Here is a 20,539-nt window from a genome sequence, read left to right on the forward strand (position 1 = left end):
CCTTTGGAATTTGCTTCTCTGACAGCATACTACGCACCAAATTCATAATTGTTCAGTTCTTTCTTTCAGCCACCCCATTTTGTTGAGGAGTGTAGGCAGCGGTGAGTTGCCTACGTATGCCATGTGTGCTACAAAACTGATTAAACTCATGTGAAGTAAATTCTCCGCCTCTATCCATACGTAAACAGCAAATGACCTTCCCAATTTCCTTCTCAACCAAGTTTTGAAACTTCTTGAAGATGACAAAAGCTTCAGATTTTTCAGACAAATAATACACCCACACTTTCCTACTAAAGTCGTCAATAAAACTAATCAAGTACCTTTTCTTGCTGTTCGATTCAGGCTTCACAGGTCCACAAATGTCAGCATGCACCAAATTTAGTTTTTGAGTGGCTCTCCATAAACTCTTCTTAGGAATAGAGTCTCGGTGTTGCTTCCCTACCAAGCAATCTGTGCACAAATTGGATGGAGCTTTAAGTAGTGGTAGACCACTCACCATTCTTTTGTAATGAAGTGTCCTCAATCCTTTGAAGCTAAGATGTCCATACCAACGGTGCCACAGGTGCGTTTCATCCTCAGAGACAATTTGAAGGCAGGTTGACACTTTAGGTTTTTGTGCAATGGATGCTAGCAGCACAAACATTCTGTTAGCCGACATTGTAGTCTCCATAATTAGACCTCTTGTGGGATGGTATAGCTTGCACAAACCATGCTTAATTAAAATGGCTAATCCCTTCTCCTAGAGTTGACCAACACTCAATAAATTGTTCCTCAACTCAGGTATATAATAAACTTCACTGAATACCTGAGTTATTCCACCAACTTGTAGCTTGATATTGCCTTTCCCCATCACAGCCATTCTTGAATTATTTCCAAGTTTTACTGAGTGCCTAAACTTCTCATTCAAATCCAAAAACCAACTCTTATTACCACTCATGTGGTTACTGCAGCCAGAGTCGAGAAACCATACCTCTTCTCTCTTTGAGTTGTGGAGTTCTACATATGACATTAGAAGCATCTCCTCCTCCTCATCAAACTCTGCGTAGTTGGCCCCTTTTTCCCAGTCAAGACACTCATATTGAAGGTGTCCTAACTTATGACATTTGTAACACTCAATTGTAGCCTTATTGAAAGGTATTCTGCCTCTCCCTCGACCTCTTCCTCTGTAGCCACCACGAGTTCTTCCTCTCCCTCCAAACCTCTCTTCTTCTCTTCCTCCAACCCTTACTGCATTTGTGATCTTCAAGGCATGTTCATCCTCCCTATGACCTTGCATCCTTTGCTCATGTACGAGCAGACTACTCTGTAATTCATCAATGCTCATTGTTGTAAGGTTCTTTGACTCCTCGATAGAACATACTACATAATCAAACTTCGGAGTCATTGACCTCAGGATCTTCTCTACTATCACGATCTCTTCCATCCTTTCACTGTGAGCCTTCATCTTGTTGGCAATGGTGAGAGTCCGAGAGAAGTACTCATTGACTGTTTCTCCCTCTTGCATTTGAAGTATCTCAAACTCCCTTCGAAGTGCTTGCAACTGAGCTCGTTTCACCTTGGTGGAACCTTGGTATTTCTGCCTCGTTGAGTCCCATATGCTCTTCGCTGTTTCTTTATTAAGGATTGTCTCCATAATTGTCCTGTCGATGGCTTGGAACAAATAATTCTTGACTCTCAGATCTCTCAGTTTTGCATCTTCGATTGCTTTTCGCTGTGTAATGCCCCGTACCTTAAAGTCTTTATTAGTTACTTTTTACCGTGGTTGACCGAGGAGTGACTTTTTCTTTAGTCCGGTAAATTAGAAAATTTATTTGAGATTGTCGTAGAATACGAAAATCGAGTTCGTGGACACGTAGTTTGTTTAAATTGGATTTATATCGGAAAAGTTATGACCAAAAATAGAAATTTCTATTTTTGGCATGGCTTTTTGTTTGTGAGCTTCTATTTGTGGAAGGGGGCTTATTAAAACAGATGGAAGAGAGAGAAAAGGGAAAGAATCAAAAAAAAAAAAAAAGAGAGAGAGAGCACGGGTAGAACCCGAGTCACCCCCTCCCCCTTTTTTCTTTTCTTTTCGCCGTCGCACTCCTCCGGCGAATTCGTCGCCGTCCGGCCACCCCAAGACGCATCGTTGGGCACGGCGTGATCCTCTCTTCCTTCTCCTTCTAGCTATGTAAGTATTTCACCTTGGGTAGCTTTGGTTTTGGAGATATGAGGAGAATTGCAGAAATGGAAAAAAATGGATTTTTGCTTTGATCTCAGTTTTCCGGCGATTTCCGGTCGAATTTCCTTGGGTTTTGGTTGTTGGGGAAGTACTGAATGTATTCCTAACCTTGTTGCAGCTCGTTTTGATCGGTGGAGGAAGATTTGAAGGTGTTTGAGACTGTGAACAGTACCGTGAACAGTAACTCTCGAATTCTTGGGTTCTTGTTTGATTTTTCTGGATATTCCTACTTGAATTTGGTTGTTGTTGCAGGTTTAGAGATAGTTGTGTGGGTTATGAAGTTGATTTTGGAATAAATGGGTTGATTGGAATTGAATTTAATCTTTAAGTTTGTGTTAAATTTGAAATTGTTGGATATTGAGGTTTTGTTGGTTTTGGATTGTTGAACATGGTTGTTGGATTTGTCATGTTGGTAGTGTTGGGTGAATTCTCTTGTTAAAGAACTATTGTGAATTATTTGTTAGGTAGGAGAGTGAATTTGAGAAGGTGGAGTTGGAATCGTGAATTAGAAAAAGGGAAAAATTAAGAATGATTGTGGAAATTTTTGGAAGGATTTATATTATCGATTGGTGGTAATTTGTGATGAAGGAGGTGAGATTAAATTGATTTAGTTATCGAAAGGTTCTTGTGAAGATTTAAATTAAGTGAAGTCCTTGATCGATTGAGAATCGAATTAAAAATCGGTTGAGTAGTTTGAGTTAGAGGGCATTGAGATTTTAAGGAATTATAGAATTAATCCCAAATTAAAGTGTGGGAGTTTTATAACAATTTGTGAATAACGGATGCTTATTCCGAGGGAAATAAGTTGTTTTTGAGAGTATTTCCTTATTATGGTTAATTATATCCATGCAATTGTGACAGGACGTACTGAGCCCTCGAGCGAGGAGGACACAGGCAGGCAGCAGGGTTAGCTGCGGGATTCACTTGTGAGTGGACCTTTATTTTTATTTAAATAATGCATGCAGCATGGTATTAAGTTTTGAAATGTGATTTTATGGAAAGAAAAGGATTAAAAAGGAAATAGTTGACAAGGAGGCCAGTTTGGCGCATGCGTATCTTACCTAGTTGGCAGACCCTTCTAGGTAATAGTCTGGTTGGCAGTCCCTTCCAGACTACAGCTCGGTTGGCAGTCCCATCCGATGCGTCATCTGGTTGGCAGTCCCTTCCAGATGACTTGAGGTAGTTAGTCGGCAGTCCCGTCTACTACATGTGGCTAGTTGGCAGTCCCAACTAATCACCGCCTCCTACTCCGGTTGGCAGTCCCTCCCGATGCGTCATCGGGTGGCAGTCCCTCCCCGATGGCATGAGATGCCTAGGAAGCAGTCTTTCCTAGCCATCAAATGAGTTTCATGGAAAAAGGATTGAGTTGGAACTTCATAGGGTTCAGCTGCATGATGGTTTTGTTAAAAAGAGAAATGGGGAAGCATACCATAAATTGTTTTGATTCTAGTTTCGGTTTTGTCCACTCACTCTAATGGATTTTATATGTTTTCCCCTGAGCCCTTCGTTTTCAAATGCCCAGATTTCAGATTAGCAGAGATTGCGTCCAGGCTCAAGGACTTTGGGAATCAGCGCTTCCGTTTTTGTCCGTAGGTTATTACTTAACCTACCTTGTATGATATCGGCTTAGTTTTAGTGTTGCTCTGATAAGCCTTTTCTTTTGATTTTGATGGATGTTGTTGTTCGGATTGTGGTTGCTTACAGAGGTTATATTGGGATTTGAACTTTCCGGATGTAATATATGTGCTTGGATTGTAAATATGATATTGTAGGTTGAGTAGAAGTTAATGTTGTAATCATATCCAGGTTTGTGAAATTTTTGGGTAGCCCATATTTAGGGGAGGTTCTGCCGAATTCTCGGTAGGATTTCGCTTAATGTGGGCCCCGCAGGCTCGTATCCAGGTAATTGGGGTGATTCCTGGGTCGGGTCCTGTCACGCTGTCCCTCAGTGAGTTCAGCCCTTTTTGCTGGTATTCCATCCTCCACTAAACCCCAGTACTCCTTTGATCTAAGGAAGTTCTCCATCAACATAGCCCAATGGTCATAGTGACCATCAAACCTTGATATTGCCAGCTGCACGAAGTTGTTCTCCATTGCCATCCCTCGATTACTCTTCTCTCTTTGTTGTTTTTCTCTGTTCTCTCACTCTTTCTTCTTCTCTAAGAAACTGCAGTTTCTTAATCACTCTCAATCAGGCCCCGTGATAGGGCTCTGATACCACTTGTTGAAGCACAGACTATGCAAACACAAGAACACAATAGTATTTGGGAGTTTGAAGCTTATTCGTTTAATGCATCAATGTTGGCTTATAACCAAGCCTTTTACAACAAGAAAGAAACATGACAGCCCACATTATCAACAACCCTAAGAACGTGGTAGATGGCTGGGAATAGTTCAAACCTAAGCAACTGAACCTTATTAACTAGGGATTATTAACAAGAACAATATATAACCAAACGTTAAATGAGTTTAACCCTAACAGTTTAACACAACAAACCCTAATGCTCCATCACTTTCTTCCCTTGACACGCTGCACCCACGAACACATACTTGTCACCTCTTGAAATCAAGTCTAGACTGTTTCATTTGATTGTCTTGACCTTTTACAAATATAAGAACCTGTGCATCAGATTTGTCTTGGAATTGGCTGTGACAAAGTGTGTGTTTAATTTTGACAACTTGAGACTCGCCTTGCAATTCCACTACACAGCTTTCTTTCTTGCTTGTCATCTTTTGGTGTTAAAGGCCTCAGACCTCCTCGGACTATTTTGGCCTTCTGCAAACATAAAGGCTTGTGCACCAAATTTGTTCTCAATTGGATGCTTCAAAGCTTGTCTTCAATTTTAACAGATTTGCTTGCTGTGCAGGTTCAAGAAGGACTAGGTGATTATAGTCACAGCAATGTCAAAGTCTTGAAGCTTTATTTTAAGGGTGAGCATCTTCTTCCAAGTGCCAGTTCTGGTTTCATCTCATTTGCTGCAGAATTGTATTTATTTTGACAGCCTTTCTCCGTCTCCTTCCTTTGAATCAAAAGGTCGGAACTGGCTTATTTTTGGCTGTAGTGTTTTGAAAGAATGCAGGGGGATCACGTGTAGTGTTTAAGTGAAATTGACAGAGTTCCCTTATTTTTATCATCATTTTTAATTTGAACCAAGACCTCTTATGAAAGCATGGCCTGGATGATGATTCGTGTGAGGTCCTCTGCCAGTTTCAGGGTGTATTAACCGAAACTTGAGACGTGAGAATGATATCGACACCTGAAGGCATGCCGTGTCAGAGCTCTAACAGTGTTGATACCGTAAGGCACCACCACTGGAGCTTTGATAGTAGTTTCGGCACCCTAAGGCACGCCGTGCTGGAGCTCAACGACAGCCGTGCTGCAGATCGGTGGAAGTCTCACCCACTTCTTTCTTGCTTTCTTCCACTCCTCAAGCTGCTGTGTTCCTCTCCTCCGTCCCCCCTTTTTCCTTTTCATGAAGTGCTTTTATATTGCACCGATCTTGAGTTTGGTTTGTATAAAACATAGAGTTTTAGAGTTCAACTTGGAGTGAACTACTTGGGGAACTTGTATTTCGTGAAGACTACAACTCTTGTATTTTGTAATTGCTTTGTAATCTAGATTTTGACAAAACAAGAAGGCTGACGTCTTGTAAAATCCAATAGACCAGCTTAATGACTCTTGTGCTTTTTCCTTTCACTTAGAGTTTTAAAAGCTATCAACTTTGTCCATCCTTGCTTTCATGAGAGGCTTTTAATTTTATTTAAATAAAACACTCATTTTCCTGATATGGACGGGCCTCGTTGTAATTGCATGTGCGAAGTTTTTCCATTTCAACAATTTCCTATAGTTAGTAAGCACAAGAAAAGAAAAAAGTTTCACAATACAAGGGGCAAAAAAATGAAAGAGTGAATCCTCCAGCACCTTTAGGCCTTGTTTGGTTCGCGGAATCAAAACTTTGGTGAAAAATCATTCATTTCCTCTGTTTAAGATGACAAAAGAAAGGAAAATGATTCCCCGGACCTATCCTAGAATTCATTTTCCCTCCCAATTTCCTGCATATATTTGTAATATATGACCATGTTCCTGGCCTTCAAACACTGGAAAAAAAAATTGATGGGACTCGCAATTTCCCATGCTCGTGGATAGAGCAAAGAATTGATTTTCTCTCATTTCCTTTCCGCAAACCAAATGAGGCCTTAAGAGATTCATTTTCTCTCACCCTTTTTTTGAATTAGTCACTCATTTTGTATTATTTTCTTGTATTAATTACAGACTATCCAAGTAACTTTTCCAAAATTACCAAATACCGGAATGAAAATTTCATACGTTGCTTTCTACACCTATGGGTTGAACTGTCCTACTCCTGCCAGAGTATTAAATAAGTAAGATGGCGACAGTCACAAGACTCAAGGAGTGTCATCTAACAATGTAAATGCAAATTTCATTCTTGTCCAAGCAATGAAGGACCTTAAGCACCTGCTTAAGGAGACCTACTTTGCCGCTGTAACTCTTTATCGGCATTCCTGAAAAACTGGTCCCAGCCACTCCCAGAGCTAGTGTCCACATAATCGTAGGGCACTGCTGTCTTCAAACCTGGCCTAACACCACACTGGCTCTCCACAATTCTGAAGTCCACACCATCCCCTTGTTCATTATCACTCTGTTCCAGTTCCTCCCATGTAAACATCAGAGGCAGTGTAAATGCACCCCAAGGGTTGAAATCCATAACCTTAACTCGCTTGTCCTTCGTCACGTATACATCAAAGGTATAATTTTCTGACTCGAATCTTGACCTTAAATTTTCCATAAAGAACTCTTCGATCAACTCTCCCAGATGCTCTTTGCTTTTAAGCAGAGAAGGGTAGAAGGTTGTGGCCTCGCGCTGGGAAATTCCAACTAAATTCTGATTCCTCACAAAGCAGCGGAATTCCATCTCTGGCTGAAGGGATGGGTACCATTTACGGAGAGCAAGGAAGAAGCTCTTGGGCCGTGAGGAGGTCTTGTCATTGCAGGAATCATAAGCATGACACAAATCATGCACCAGTGAGTCAGATGATCGTAGCAACAGTGCAATCTCACTGAAGGAAGAGCATCTGAGAGTCCCAGTTGTGCTAATCCAAGCAGAATCTTTTGGTGCACTCCAGTTTAGCTTCGGGAACACAGCACCTCCAAGTGATGCAATGGATTCCTTAATCTCCAACTCAAGTTCAGGAAAAGAAGGGGGCAAAGAAGGCTGCTCTGACTCATCATCAGATCCTTCTATTACTTGATAGTCATCTTCCTCCTCTGGATTATGAATTCTGTTGGGTAAGGCATCTTCATTTGAGATGGAAACTGGAAGAAGGAAGGGGCCTGAATCATCAAGAAGATATTGGACAAAGGATTCTGGAAGTTCATGAATCCGTGTTTTGATAGACACGGATTTAAACTTAGGGTACCATTCCTGTATCTGGCATCGATTCACTTCTTCTTCCTTCATTTCTTGGCTCAGTGTACAGATCAAAGGCTGTTTGCTATATGTTATTGTTTGCTATCTGCTAAACCAAAAGATATGATCAGTATAGTGTATCAAAAATTGATATAAATGAAACCATCAGAAATGTGCCCTCGCGTTGCTGCGGGCTTCATTTTTATTAACGAATTCGAAGTATGCAATGTGGAAAACAAATGATTACAGATTTGATTTGATTTGAAGTCTTTGATTTTGATGGAGGAATTGGGGATTAGGGGGAAGTTGGTAAGTTGTACTTGACCAAAGAATGTTGAATGCCTTATTCAAATGACTGTAATCTATATGCATGGCATAAAGAAATTTAGTGCAGCTTCTGTAGTGGTGCTGAAATCAATCATAAATGAGGCGAACCATAAAAGGTCCCAATCTTTCAGTTATGATTTACAAAGCAATAACCCAATAAGTTAAACAGAAATAAGGGAAAGCATCAATTGGGGATCCAACAGTGATAAGTAAACATGAAATTCTTTAGACAATAAATTCAAGCATTAACCCAGTTAAATATCCAATTGGGGTTTGTATGATACACATCTTCAAAATCGAAACATAAACCCAATCAAATGACATACCCACTAAATTGTGAGATCACACATTTGCATAACAAAATTTCAGTGATTAAATCCTTTCCACAGCAATCAAACACAAATATTGTTCCAATGAACAACATAAACAGACCCAATCACACTAAAAATAAAAAAAATAAAAAAAAAGCCAGCCCTATAAACCTACCTCAGAAAAAAGCAGATTCTCTGGAACTAGCTTTGACGCTTCTGGAGGAAGAACCACACGCCTGTATTACAAACACAGTTCATGCTCTTAGCAAAAAAAAAAAAAAAAGAGACAAGAAGAAAGAAATAGTTCATTGCACCAATGACTAATGATAAATGGATAGCCTTTATCTTTTATTTTTGGATATGATAAAAAAAGTGCAACTGGGGTTTGAATTGTCTGGGTTCCTTCCTAAAGTTCCCAAATTTAAAAGGGATATCTTTTATTCTCACAGCTGAAAGACCACATCAAATCAATTATTAGCATTCTCACAAAATATAAAAAAATAAATAAATAAGTTCCTTCCTAAAGTTCCCAAATTTAAAAGGGATATCTTTTATTCTCACAGCTGAAAGACCACATCAAATCAATTATTAGCATTCTCACAAAATATAAAAAAATAAATAAATAAGAATCAGCATATATGGTAAGAACTCATGTTAACGACCAAACAGCCTCTCTCTAATTCTAGTTTCACCTCTTGCTTTCCCAACTCATCAAACCCTAAGCTGCAGGTTTCATCTTATATCTGGAAGTTAGTTTTCAGTTCTCACAAACCGAAAAACCAGAGGAAATTTGGATAAAATCACAGGCCGATAGTTGGGCAATTTCTTGCTCCACATCCATTCCCTCACAGTAAACTTTTGTCTCTATGCTTAACTCCCCCATCAAAACTTATCAACTTGCAGCTGTGGGTTCCCACTCAATCCTTCTCTTTATTCCCAACCGTAATGCCATACTCCTTCATACCCTTCCAACCTTCAATAATTTCAAAGCAGAAATAGTAGTACTCCCTCTTCTTCATACTTCATTACACTTTTATTGCAATTAATGCTCTGTTTTTCTAGCAAGTGCCAACTGCAAGACGAATAGAATCTGCTATATACTGATTTAGATATTCTATTGCTAACACACAGTTCTATTTTCATTGTTGGTCTGTAGGAAGTTCCTAAGAATAGCCCCCCAATTATTGCCAATACATCTAATTCAAAAGCACCAACAGCAGCAGTCACTCCTGAATCTTCTGAATCAAAGGGTGCAAGCAAAGCAGCCATCAATAAGGTAAAGGATTCTAAAGAAAGTGATGATGAATCTAAGAGATCAATTTAGGACATGTTAGAATATCAATTCTTGATCAAAATTCAAAACCCGGTACTGGAAACTAAGCAATTAGCACCATTTTGATACATAACCAATAAGCATAAGGATACAGAAATTGAACCTTGATCGATTCTGTGAAGAGGAGCAGAAGGCCGGCTGAATTTTAAACAAAACTCAAATAAAAAAAGTCCCTCACCTAGTTGATCTAGCACGATTATTTTCAAAACCCAAGCACGATTGGTTTAGTTGCAGCAGATCACCTACCCAAACACAATTATTATCCTGAAACCAAAGATAAACCAAACTGCTAAAAACTCATTCTCAATAATGTGCACATAATCTTTAAAATAAAGAAGGAATGGAAACGAATAAATGAAGATGGTTCAGAGCCCACTTACAGTCAGTCTGTCTTCTTCTCCTACCCTGAGTCGCTTAGAGCTGCTTCTTCCTCTGTCACAATTGGGACTGGACAATACTTATTTCTGTCGCTGGAATGGATATTAATCACAAATTCAGAAGCAGAAAGACCTAACAGCTCAGAAATTATAAGGCAAATCGGGTCAAAAAGAACTCGTGCTGTACTTCTTCGATGTTGTACTGAGTGATAGCGATAGCTTAATAAACCTAGGGGCAGAAGGTTTATTATTGGGGATAGAGACTCTGATTTTGTTAAGTTTTATTTGTTTTTGAAGATGCATTATTGGGGATTAAGGATTTATTCGTTAAACATCCAGAGGAGTTGAGGTTACATAAGTACGTTGTTGTTGAAAAACTACGTGAACATATTGGTGATGATGACACGAGCTGTTCGAGAAACGCTATATCAACTTTTTAAGTTAGTGATATTCTCTTGTTTTAAGGAGGTAATTTTTCCTTTTCTTGTATGCAAGTTTATATAAGCAGGTTGCTTTGATTCTCCAAATATATACATGCGAGAAAGACGGTTGCTTTGATTCTCCAAATTCAAGAAACTTTTGGCTAGTTACTTATGCTATTTACCTTGTTAATCTTTTCATGACATATCATCTTCCTATACAAAATTTCACACAATCGTTACATGTACAACATGTACTTTCTTTTAAGTTGTGAAGGGCCAAGCTAGAATTCTTCCTGTTGGAGCAGTAGGCATTAATTTTATGATCAAATTAATCTTTTATCTCTTCACTCAAAGGGACTCAAATTTTTTCATAAAACATATTTTCAGATTTTACTTCTAAACCAACCCTTTAATTCTACTAGAAAACTTACCCATGCTTTGCTGCGGAATATGTTTTTATCAATGAATTAGAACAATGAAATACAAAAGGGAAATTATTACATATTATTGAAATAGTGAAAGAGTTTTTACATATTTTACCTTTTAGTTGAAGTCCATTCAACTGGAGCTGGTGCAAAAATGCTAGCTTTACAAAAGGGTTATAAGCTAATCTAGCAAAAGTTGCTGCTGGAGGCTGTTCAAAATAGTAAGTGCTCCAGTTGTTCAAAAGGTGATTGTTTCAGTTGCAGCTGCGGAAGATGCTGGGGTTGGTTAGCAAAATCCTTAAACTCCCAAACCGCTGCCTCTAGGAGTTTAAAAAACCTGGTCTTCCCAGCTTCTTCAATATATGCAACTTTCAAGGCCCAACTGCACAAAAAACAACAAACCAGATTTTTTAGGGTTTCTAATAGCATCTAAACAAATCAAAACAAACACATAGAACCTAAAACCATTTTACTGAGCAGATTATTTTGTCGTTTTTAAAGAAGGTATACTTAATGAATTTAAACTCCACAAAGGAAAACAAACGATTATTCACACAAAGAATAAAAGCATTTGAGAGATCAATACTAATTTCATCAAGCTTTTTCTGCTATGATTTTTGCTCCATTCTCACTCCATTATCAAACTCCAAAATTCAATAAACAGAATCTAAACAGTTCCATATAAAATCAGAACCAAACTCTGATTACAGAAACATTGTTTCCAAAAGTCACTACTGCTAACAAATTACAGCAACCCAAATCATACCTCACGGGCATCAATCTATCATGTCCCTAAATTTCAAATTTGATGTGCATCTATAGAATTTCAGACAAAACAATACGGCAAGTAAAGAATATCAATCCACACGTAGTTGAAATTAATGTCTTCATGATTCTGCAATTGTCATTGCTTGAGATTTCACACTGAAAAATAAAAGAAAAGAAGAATAGGAAAAAAAAAAAAAAAAAACTTATAACTCGTAACAATGGTGCACTTTGAATTGACTAATTATATCGAATTTGCGTCCTCTGTTTGGATTTTGTGAATTGCTCGAAGTATTTGATTTTTAATCTTCACCATGCTTTATACATTTTCTGGTTGCAAAATAATTTTTGTAACTCTATGAAACACACAGAATTAACTTTTCCAAGCAGACAAAACATATCCAAATATATAAGGGTGAACTGCTTGTGCTCACACCATTTCTGAATACACAGTGCTATTTAGAAATAGTTTATATATGCAAGGCAAGTGGTCATAACTGCATAGATATGACTCCACTACTTTTCTCTACTTGACGTGATTTCAAAGTTTGCCTAATATATAAACCAAATGCCTATATATGAATTGCACCTCTGTAGCTGTTTCACACTTGCCTGGTCACGAACCACAAGAAGAAGGCAGACACTTTATGGTGTGACAGTGAAGCAAATACATTAGTCCACAGTAGGATTATTGAACACTCATTCTCTCCGGCTCCGAACAATTGGCTGAGTTATCTAAACATTCCCAAAGATTATAACTTTATCTAAAATTCTGACAGAAAACCACACTCTGACCACTTTCATTAAACAACACCCCAAAACAAACCCAGACCAATTCCTCTAAATCACACTACGCAAATTTATACAAATCCAAGTCTCAAATATCCTCCTAAATGATAACAGTGAATTAAAAAAATAAGCAAACCTAGAAAAAATAAAAATCACACCCAAATTTGCTTAGCAACCAATTCAATTCAAAACTACAAACCAAAATTCATCGACAAAAACAACAAAACGAAACCAAACAAAAACCTTCATAATTAGGTTACAGAACTCCGCCTATGCTTATTAAAACCAGAAAGACGATGACCCATTTGGGTGCTTTTCACTTGGGCATTTTCACAAACACATGTAGTGCAGGTTGTAAGAGCGAGCAAAGAAACAGAGGTAAAAGGTGAATAGCTACTGTGAAAGAACATGGGTAATTAGGAAATGGAAAGAAATGAAGGAAACTCAGTAAACACCAGTTTCACGGCGGTGATTGCTGTGGAAAACGAAAGCTAAAAGGGTCTCTGCGTCTCCACTCTCTCAATCGTGATCATACAACAGCTGGGAAAAAAAACACATGATATAGCTATGTCAGTGGCAGAGCCGTAAAAGAAAAAATCAAATGAGGGGAAAATCATCTTTTCATATCCCATGAACATCAACAGTTAACTTACTCAACTCTTATATATAGTATAAACTAGAAAATTCTTCCGCGCGATGCTGCGGGTTTATAAAGCTTTACATAACCATATCCTCACTAAAGTTACAGACCTTCTATTACAACAAACAGGTTTGGATCTCTTTACTATCGAATAAAAGATCCGTGGATTCATTGATTGTAACATGCTCACTCAGGTTTGGAGATTAGACTCAAAAGTAACTTTCTTTCTACTGTAAGAAGAAAAACAGAGGTCAGAGTAGAAGTCTAGAATTAGAAGCACCACTATTCCGAGGAAGAGTACTGTTCGTAAGCTATTCTTACTGGTTTGGAGATTAGAAGCACACTGTTCCTTAGGGAGTTACTATTCATAAACTACAGTAACCCCTATTCTGGTTTTCTTTTTGCTACCATAAATGATAGTAATACAATGAAAATGAACATGTTCTCTTCAAAACTGACACAGCAAAAGTTCATATTCTGAAATCTAATCTATAAATGTCACAACAATTTTGTCTGGAGGGAAGACTTGTATGATCACTGACATTTTAAGTAAATGTCACATTTCATGTGTTTCTGAAATAGGGAAAAACCAAAGAATGAAAAATGAAATGGGCTAGATATAAGCCCAACCCTGCCCCCCAAAAATCCTTGCCTCTGCTAGTATATTGCCAGGACATTGACATACAGTACTCAACACACAGGAACAGAAAATCAAAAACGAAAGTATTAATAACAAATTAACTCTACTTGATGGTTCGATATCATAATAATAAAGGTAATATCGATCTTCATTCATAGCAAACTGCATAAGCAAATTTTATTTCAAAAATCACGGATAGTATTATTCTGTCACGCTTTCATTTAGTAGAGTTATTGTTACGCTTTCCATATACTGAGGCTTAATTCAAGGTGTATAGAAAATGACATTAAAAGTGTAAACAATAATTCAACTGAAGCTTATTGAAGATGCATAGAAAATGACCTTAAAAGTGAAAGCAAAATATGTGATGGCATAATGTTTTCATTGTTCACTCATCTAATCCTAATCATAATCACCATTATTATCAGCTGAAACCTTTAACCCCCAAAGCAGCACCATGAATCTGTTTGCCCACCTCCAAATTATTTGTGCCTACAATTGCAGATAGAATAATAAATAATGCCACACTTTCATACCCAACTTTTGATCTAATCATATTTCTAAAGCAGTCTATACCAGCCCAATTTTCACCAGCTCGTTTCACATGCTTGATCTTGTTCCATGTGCCTCCTGCCTTCATCATAATCAACTTTGCCTCTTGTCATGACCTAATCCACTCTGATGCAACTTAGAGAAAAGACCTAGTGCTTCTTCCTGAACCTATAGCACTATAGAACGCAGCATTTGAAACTAAAAATTGGAACACACATATTTAAAAAATTATGAGATAACTAAAAATTCACTCACTTTATCAGCAATGGATTGACAGAGAAGTGAGTTTCGTAGATTATATCCTCTAAGACAGAGGAAATACTAAAGAACATATACCACAGTTCTACATCAATGACGAAAACTATTTGATCTAATTCAAGTATCATATCTAAGTCCAACAGCTTCTCTTCAACACAATGCAAAGGTAAGCAAGTAGGCTCTCTTATGCCAATGCTAAGAACATTAGATTTATTCAAAAAATAAGGTCAATCCAAATTATTCAACACAATCCAAATTAGTTATAACACCACAAATCTTACATCAAATCCAGAACACAAAATCTCAAATTTCACATCAAATATGGCACATAACCCAATAGCCTCACATAACTCAAACTTAAAAAACCTCCTCCACTTTCTGCAACCCTATTTAAAACAACAAAACAGACAATCAATAATCAACAACCAATCATTGAAAAAGGGATAAGACCAAAAGAGTACCCAATCATACTACAAAGAAAACCACAAAAGAAAGAAAGAAAGAATGAAAGAAGAAGAGGAGAAAAAAAAATTTACGCAGGGCTTAATACCTCTCTCTTTCTGCAATCATTATGTATAATACCACCCTCACTCTGAAGCAAGTGTAACCCAAAAACTCCTCAATGTTTTACATAAAGAAAATTACAAACAGCTATTCTTTTTTGCTTTTATGCATAAGGCAGTCAATAGGTTCGACTATAAAGCTAGATTATATAAACTATAAAGCTAGATTATATAAAAGAGACAAAAGCCACCATTAGCAAAATAGAAATATACCCAGTAAAGCAAAACTTAAAAACAACAACACAGAGAACTAAAATCACCCCAAGATCTAATGTTCTAAATGCTGCTCTTATTTGCACGAAGTCAGCACAACAAAGCAACTATAAACTACTGCAACATGCAATTCCAATTCTATACTGAGTTAACCACATGTTTTCTTGTATTTTAAATCTCTAAATACCTTGAAGTCTTGAACCACAGCAAACTTGAAAGTCACCTCATGTTTTCTACTTTCCTGAGTAGCCGGAGCAAGCTTTATGAGAAAAGAGGCTAATGGGATTCAAAATGATGACTTGGGTTTCACCTAATCAATCATATTCTAATTCAAGCCAACTAACAACCCGTATGAGTATGATCACTTCAGAATTTCTGAACTTTACAGGAAACAAATAGGTACCCACTTTCAGGTTGGTAAGAAATCGAGAAAATAAAAAAACCCATATGTTTTTTCAGGAGAAATCCCTGTATGATAATGCAAAATTAAGAGCATATCCTCTAAGACAGAGGAAATACTAAAGAACATATGAAGAAACAAAACTATCGAAAACCAACACCACAGTTCTAAGAAGAAGAAAAAAAACTATCCAACACCACAGTTCTATATCAAGGACGAAAACTATTTCATCTAATTCAAGTATCACATCTAAGTCCAACAGCTTCTCTTCAACGCAATGCAAAGGTAACGAAGTAGGCTCTCTTATGCCAATGCTAAGAACATTAGATTTACTCAAAATATAAGGTCAATCCAAATTATTCAACACAATCCAAATTAACTGTAACACCACAAACCCAATAGCTTCACATAAGCCAAACTTACGAAACCCGATTTAAAACAACGAAATAGACAATCAATAATCAACAACCAATCATTGAAAAAGGGCAGATCGTAAGACCAAAAGAATACCCAATGACAGAACGAATGAAGAAGAAGTAGAAGAAGAACCAAAAAAAAAAATTCGCAGGGCTCAATACCTCTCTCTTTCTGCCGCAACTCTCTGAAACCCCCTTTTTCTTTCTATCCCTAGATCGTTATGAAGCTATTTGTCTCACTCTCCCGCTCTCTCTCGTTCTCTAGACTCTCAGTCTAAAACTCCCCCTAAAGCCTATATCTTTCCGCTCTCTCCCTTTTGATACATTGAACAAACCAAATACCACAAAAATCCATCGCACAACAACAGTAACCACCGAAACCAAACTGTAATTGAGACAAAAAATGAAGGGCAAAAGCGTCATTCAATTCGAGCTCTAAGGAACAGTGCTGTGAACAGATGACCGTCCTTGGATGTATGTACTAGCAAAGGAAGCCGCGCGTTGACGCGAGACTTGAAATTTAGCAGAAACAGAGGTGTAATGAGACAAAGTATACCAACTATAGCCATAGGCAGAGAAACATAAAATTTTATTCCAAAGTATAAGAAAAGTTGTTATGAATAAGTAAAAATTTATCAGGGGGACTTTACTGTTTAAATGGATTAAGATTAGTAGTGTGAAGGCAAACCTCAGGGTCCATCTAGAATGCAGTCCCCGCAAAACTTGAATTTCATTCACCTTGGTGGTTATCTGGAAAAAGGCACAGCAAATACTATTAGGAGAAAAGATTCAAAATGATTGTGAAAACTATTGAAAATATAGAATGGCACAGAGGAACAGAAGACATACCTTTGCCAATCCAAAATCTGCAAGCTTCGCATATCCATAATCTATTGCCTAAAAAATTTGCACACAAAAAAGGAATAGTTCAGAATTAATGTAGACAAAAAAATGCTGAAAGGAAGCAATGAATCCATAATATTTGCTTAAAATTTTCCCCGTGTTCAATAAGTGAAAGATCAGTAATGGCATTGATGAGCAAGATGTATTTCAGTTTTGAAATAGTTGAAGTAATTTTGAATAATCAGTAAAGAACTTACCTCTTCATCGACCAAGATGTAATGAAGACCGTCATATATCTTGCTGTTGTACCTCCTTGGCCTCCAGATTCTCAAAACGCGAACCCTGATTCTGAAATTAAGTTGAAAAGCTTTTATCTGACGGATTAACGTGTGCGCTATGTTTTCTTGGAGCTGAAAATAAGTGAGAGAAGATTTTAATGTTCATTGAGGATATAATATAAATATGCTGGAAGTGACTATTAATTTTAAACTGAAAATTGTATAAAAAAAGTACTAAATGAAGCTAAATTTACACATGACTTCAGCTCCTAATAATGCTAGATGTTGATCATATCGATGTTATGACTTGTTGTATTCAACATTTTGTAATAGATTTGTTAAATACAATTATTTGATCAGTTTGTTTGATTTTAATTCAGGTATTATGAGTATGGTGGAAAAAAAAAGTTTTAGAAATGAAGAATCATTTTCTACAGTTTGATTTCTTTGTAACTTTTTTTCAAATATCATTGATCTTGCTACATCAAGTGTAGTCAAACATATTTTAAAATGAAAAATGATAAGTAGTACACAATGGATTATTCAGTTTTGAACTTGATAACAATTGCACAGTCGATTATGAACTTGGAAGAAAAATGGATTCATTTGTTCAGAATTCAAAAATTAAAATGGGAAAAGAAGACAAAATAGATGCATGCAGCAGTTAAAAAATGGACAAAAAGATCAAAGTTGAAGAAGAAATAGGAAGATCAAAGTCAAGTATTATGTTACATATAAGCATTGTAATAGGCGTATAGAAACAACTAAGTAAAATAGAAGCATAAATGTATTTGCATTTCTTTTTACACAACATTTGCCTGTAATCACAGTATGCCACATTGATAATAATTCAGCTAGATTCTCCACAACCATTCTTATCAACCGGATTATCAACTACAAACTGAAAGTAGCTAAACTAATTCAGCTAGATTTCAGTTTGTATTCCATATCTAAACTAATTCACGTCTTAACAACTGCTGTTTCATATCCTTTTTTACACTGTCCCAAAGAAAATTGCTCATTAGATTGTTTATCAGTCTAGCAACGCGTTAAGGAATTTTACGATACAGACATATACATCCTTTTAAGCAACTGTTTTGTAAGAGTTACCACTTATCATGCTTCTCATCGATTGGAATCGTGCTGTGATTTAGCTTACTGATTTTGCACAAACTATGAAGAACTATTGAATTTTAACTATTTATGATTAAAATATATAACCGTTACAGTAAAAAAAAGAAGAAGAAATTGGGACAATATCAGAGCCGTCCATATTCCAAATGGACAGATCTGAGCCGTGCTTTACGTGACCGTTGCACAGTACAAAACGGTCAACCTTCCTTCTTCCTCCTGCCCAATGCGTTGGCTTTCTTCTCCCCTTCTGGCGCGTTGCATCCTCTCTTCGGCTGACACAGCCCGTGTTAGGGGTCGTCAACGGGCCGGGCCCGGCCCGGCCCGGCCCATTCATAGCAGGCTTGGGCCGGGCCTGGTCGGGCCTTGCTATATTTTTAAATAATTGCGGGCCGGGCCGGGCCGGACTTTATTAAAAATCAAAGGATCCAAGCCCGTCCATATAAAGCGGGCCTTGCGGGCTTTTTCGGGCCTGGCCGGGCTTGGCCTTGTGGGCTTTTTTGGGCCGGGCCTTGCGGGCTTTATTTATAAATAAATATTTAAAGACACAAGTATTTTTTTTTTAATCAAGCTTTGGAAATTCAATGGATAATGATCAAATACAACCAAAGATAACATATCTATATAACTATATTGTACCCAAAAAAATCTATATTTATATATAGATACTAATTTATTGATAAATAAATTTTTAAAGACACTAATTTTTTATAAATCTATATTTATATATCATACACTCCAAAGAGCAACCCCTATCGATTCAAAGAAAATGAAAAAACCGACCGTTGGATGAGTTTATTACAATAAATTATGAGTGTGGTAAAAAATTTAGCCAATTTCACCATATTTTCTAATCCGATCAGATTAGTCAACCGTAGACACTTATATGTTTTATTGGTTGACCGATGCCGTGACAACCTCGAAATGTGCTTATTTTTTCACATCACATTTGTATATATTCCATCAATGGATGTGCGTGGACATAAGATAAAAAAAATTAATTTTAATTACAAACACATTGGTCTATACCAATTTTCCTCCTAAAGTTGTATGACATATTCATTGTATTTAAATTGTTTAGGTTCATTCTAAAGCAATCATGAAGTGGAAAATGAATTCAGAGAAACCAACCGATCGATTGAGAGATTGTAATGTTTTATGGTGGTTGTAGAAAATCCAGCCAATTTGGTTATTGTTTCGAATTCGATCAACTAGGTCAAACTTAGTTACTCTTATAAACCTATATTTATATATCATATACTCCAAAGAGCAACCCATATCAATTCAAAGAAAATGGAAAAACCGACCGTTGGATGAGTTTATTACAATAAATTATAAGTGTGGTAAAAAATTTAGCCAATTTCACCATATTTTCGAATCCGATCGGATTAGTCAACCGTAGACACTTATATGTTTTATTGGTTGACCGATGCCGTGACAACCTCGAAACGTGCTTATTTTTTCACATCACGTTTGTATATATTCCATCAATGGATGTGCGTGGACATAAGATCAAAAAAATTAATTTTAATTACAAACACATTGGTCTATACCAATTTTCCTCCTAAAGTTGTATGACATATTCATTGTATTTAAATTGTTTAGGTTTATTCTAAAGCAATCATGAAGTGGAAAATGAATTCAGAGAAACCAACCGCTCGATTGAGAGATTGTAATGTTTTATGGTGGTTGTAGAAAATCCAGCCAATTTGGTTATCGTTTCGAATTCGATCAACTAGGTCAAACTTAGTTACTCTTATAAACCTATATTTATATATCATATACTCCAAAGAGCAACCCATATCAATTCAAAGAAAATGGAAAAACCGACCGTTGGATGAGTTTATTACAATAAATTATAAGTGTGGTAAAAAATTTAGCCAATTTCACCATATTTTCGAATCCGATCGGATTAGTCAACCGTAGACACTTATATGTTTTATTGGTTGACCGATGCCGTGACAACCTCGAAACGTGCTTATTTTTTCACATCACGTTTGTATATATTCCATCAATGGATGTGCGTGGACATAAGATCAAAAAAATTAATTTTAATTACAAACACATTGGTCTATACCAATTTTCCTCCTAAAGTTATATGACATATTCATTGTATTTAAATTGTTTAGGTTTATTCTAAAGCAATCATGAAGTGGAAAATGAATTCAGAGAAACTAACCGCTCGATTGAGAGATTGTAATGTTTT

At 36.9% G+C, this 20,539-nt stretch overlaps 2 protein-coding genes and 1 long non-coding RNA gene across 12 annotated transcripts; 1 reads left to right on the plus strand and 2 right to left on the minus strand.

Moving 5' to 3' along the window:
* Positions 1-739: 739 nt before the first annotated feature.
* Positions 740-1,633, minus strand: LOC112204028. The gene has a single exon (XM_024344913.1). The coding sequence runs from the start codon at positions 1,631-1,633 to the stop codon at positions 740-742; it is 894 nt and encodes a 297-aa protein (XP_024200681.1).
* A 1,477-nt stretch (positions 1,634-3,110) lies between these two features.
* LOC112164708 lies at positions 3,111-5,918 on the plus strand. Of its 2 annotated transcripts, none has more exons than XR_005800864.1 (2): positions 3,111-3,147; positions 5,089-5,918. It is a non-coding gene; the product is annotated as an uncharacterized LOC112164708 (long non-coding RNA). The 2 variants fall into 2 exon arrangements; XR_002922457.2 differs by lacking the exon at positions 3,111-3,147 and adding an exon at positions 3,778-3,814.
* A 478-nt stretch (positions 5,919-6,396) lies between these two features.
* Positions 6,397-16,406, minus strand: LOC112164706 (cell division cycle protein 123 homolog). Of its 9 annotated transcripts, none has more exons than XM_040506481.1 (8): positions 16,244-16,406; positions 14,256-14,407; positions 12,855-12,939; positions 10,961-11,227; positions 10,002-10,091; positions 9,800-9,885; positions 8,464-8,524; positions 6,397-7,756 (listed from the first exon to the last, which is right to left on the minus strand). In XM_040506481.1, the coding sequence occupies exon 8, from the start codon at positions 7,699-7,701 to the stop codon at positions 6,703-6,705; it is 999 nt and encodes a 332-aa protein (XP_040362415.1). In that variant the 5' UTR covers positions 7,702-7,756; positions 8,464-8,524; positions 9,800-9,885; positions 10,002-10,091; positions 10,961-11,227; positions 12,855-12,939; positions 14,256-14,407; positions 16,244-16,406; the 3' UTR covers positions 6,397-6,702. The 9 variants fall into 9 exon arrangements, with proteins under 9 accessions (XP_040362415.1, XP_024156770.1, XP_024156769.1 ...); XM_024301002.2 differs by lacking the exon at positions 12,855-12,939 and adding an exon at positions 14,096-14,171; XM_024301001.2 differs by lacking the exon at positions 14,256-14,407.
* Positions 16,407-20,539: the final 4,133 nt, after the last annotated feature.

Source organism: Rosa chinensis, chromosome 5 (assembly GCF_002994745.2).
Source record: "Rosa chinensis cultivar Old Blush chromosome 5, RchiOBHm-V2, whole genome shotgun sequence".
NCBI lineage: Eukaryota > Viridiplantae > Streptophyta > Magnoliopsida > Rosales > Rosaceae > Rosa > Rosa chinensis.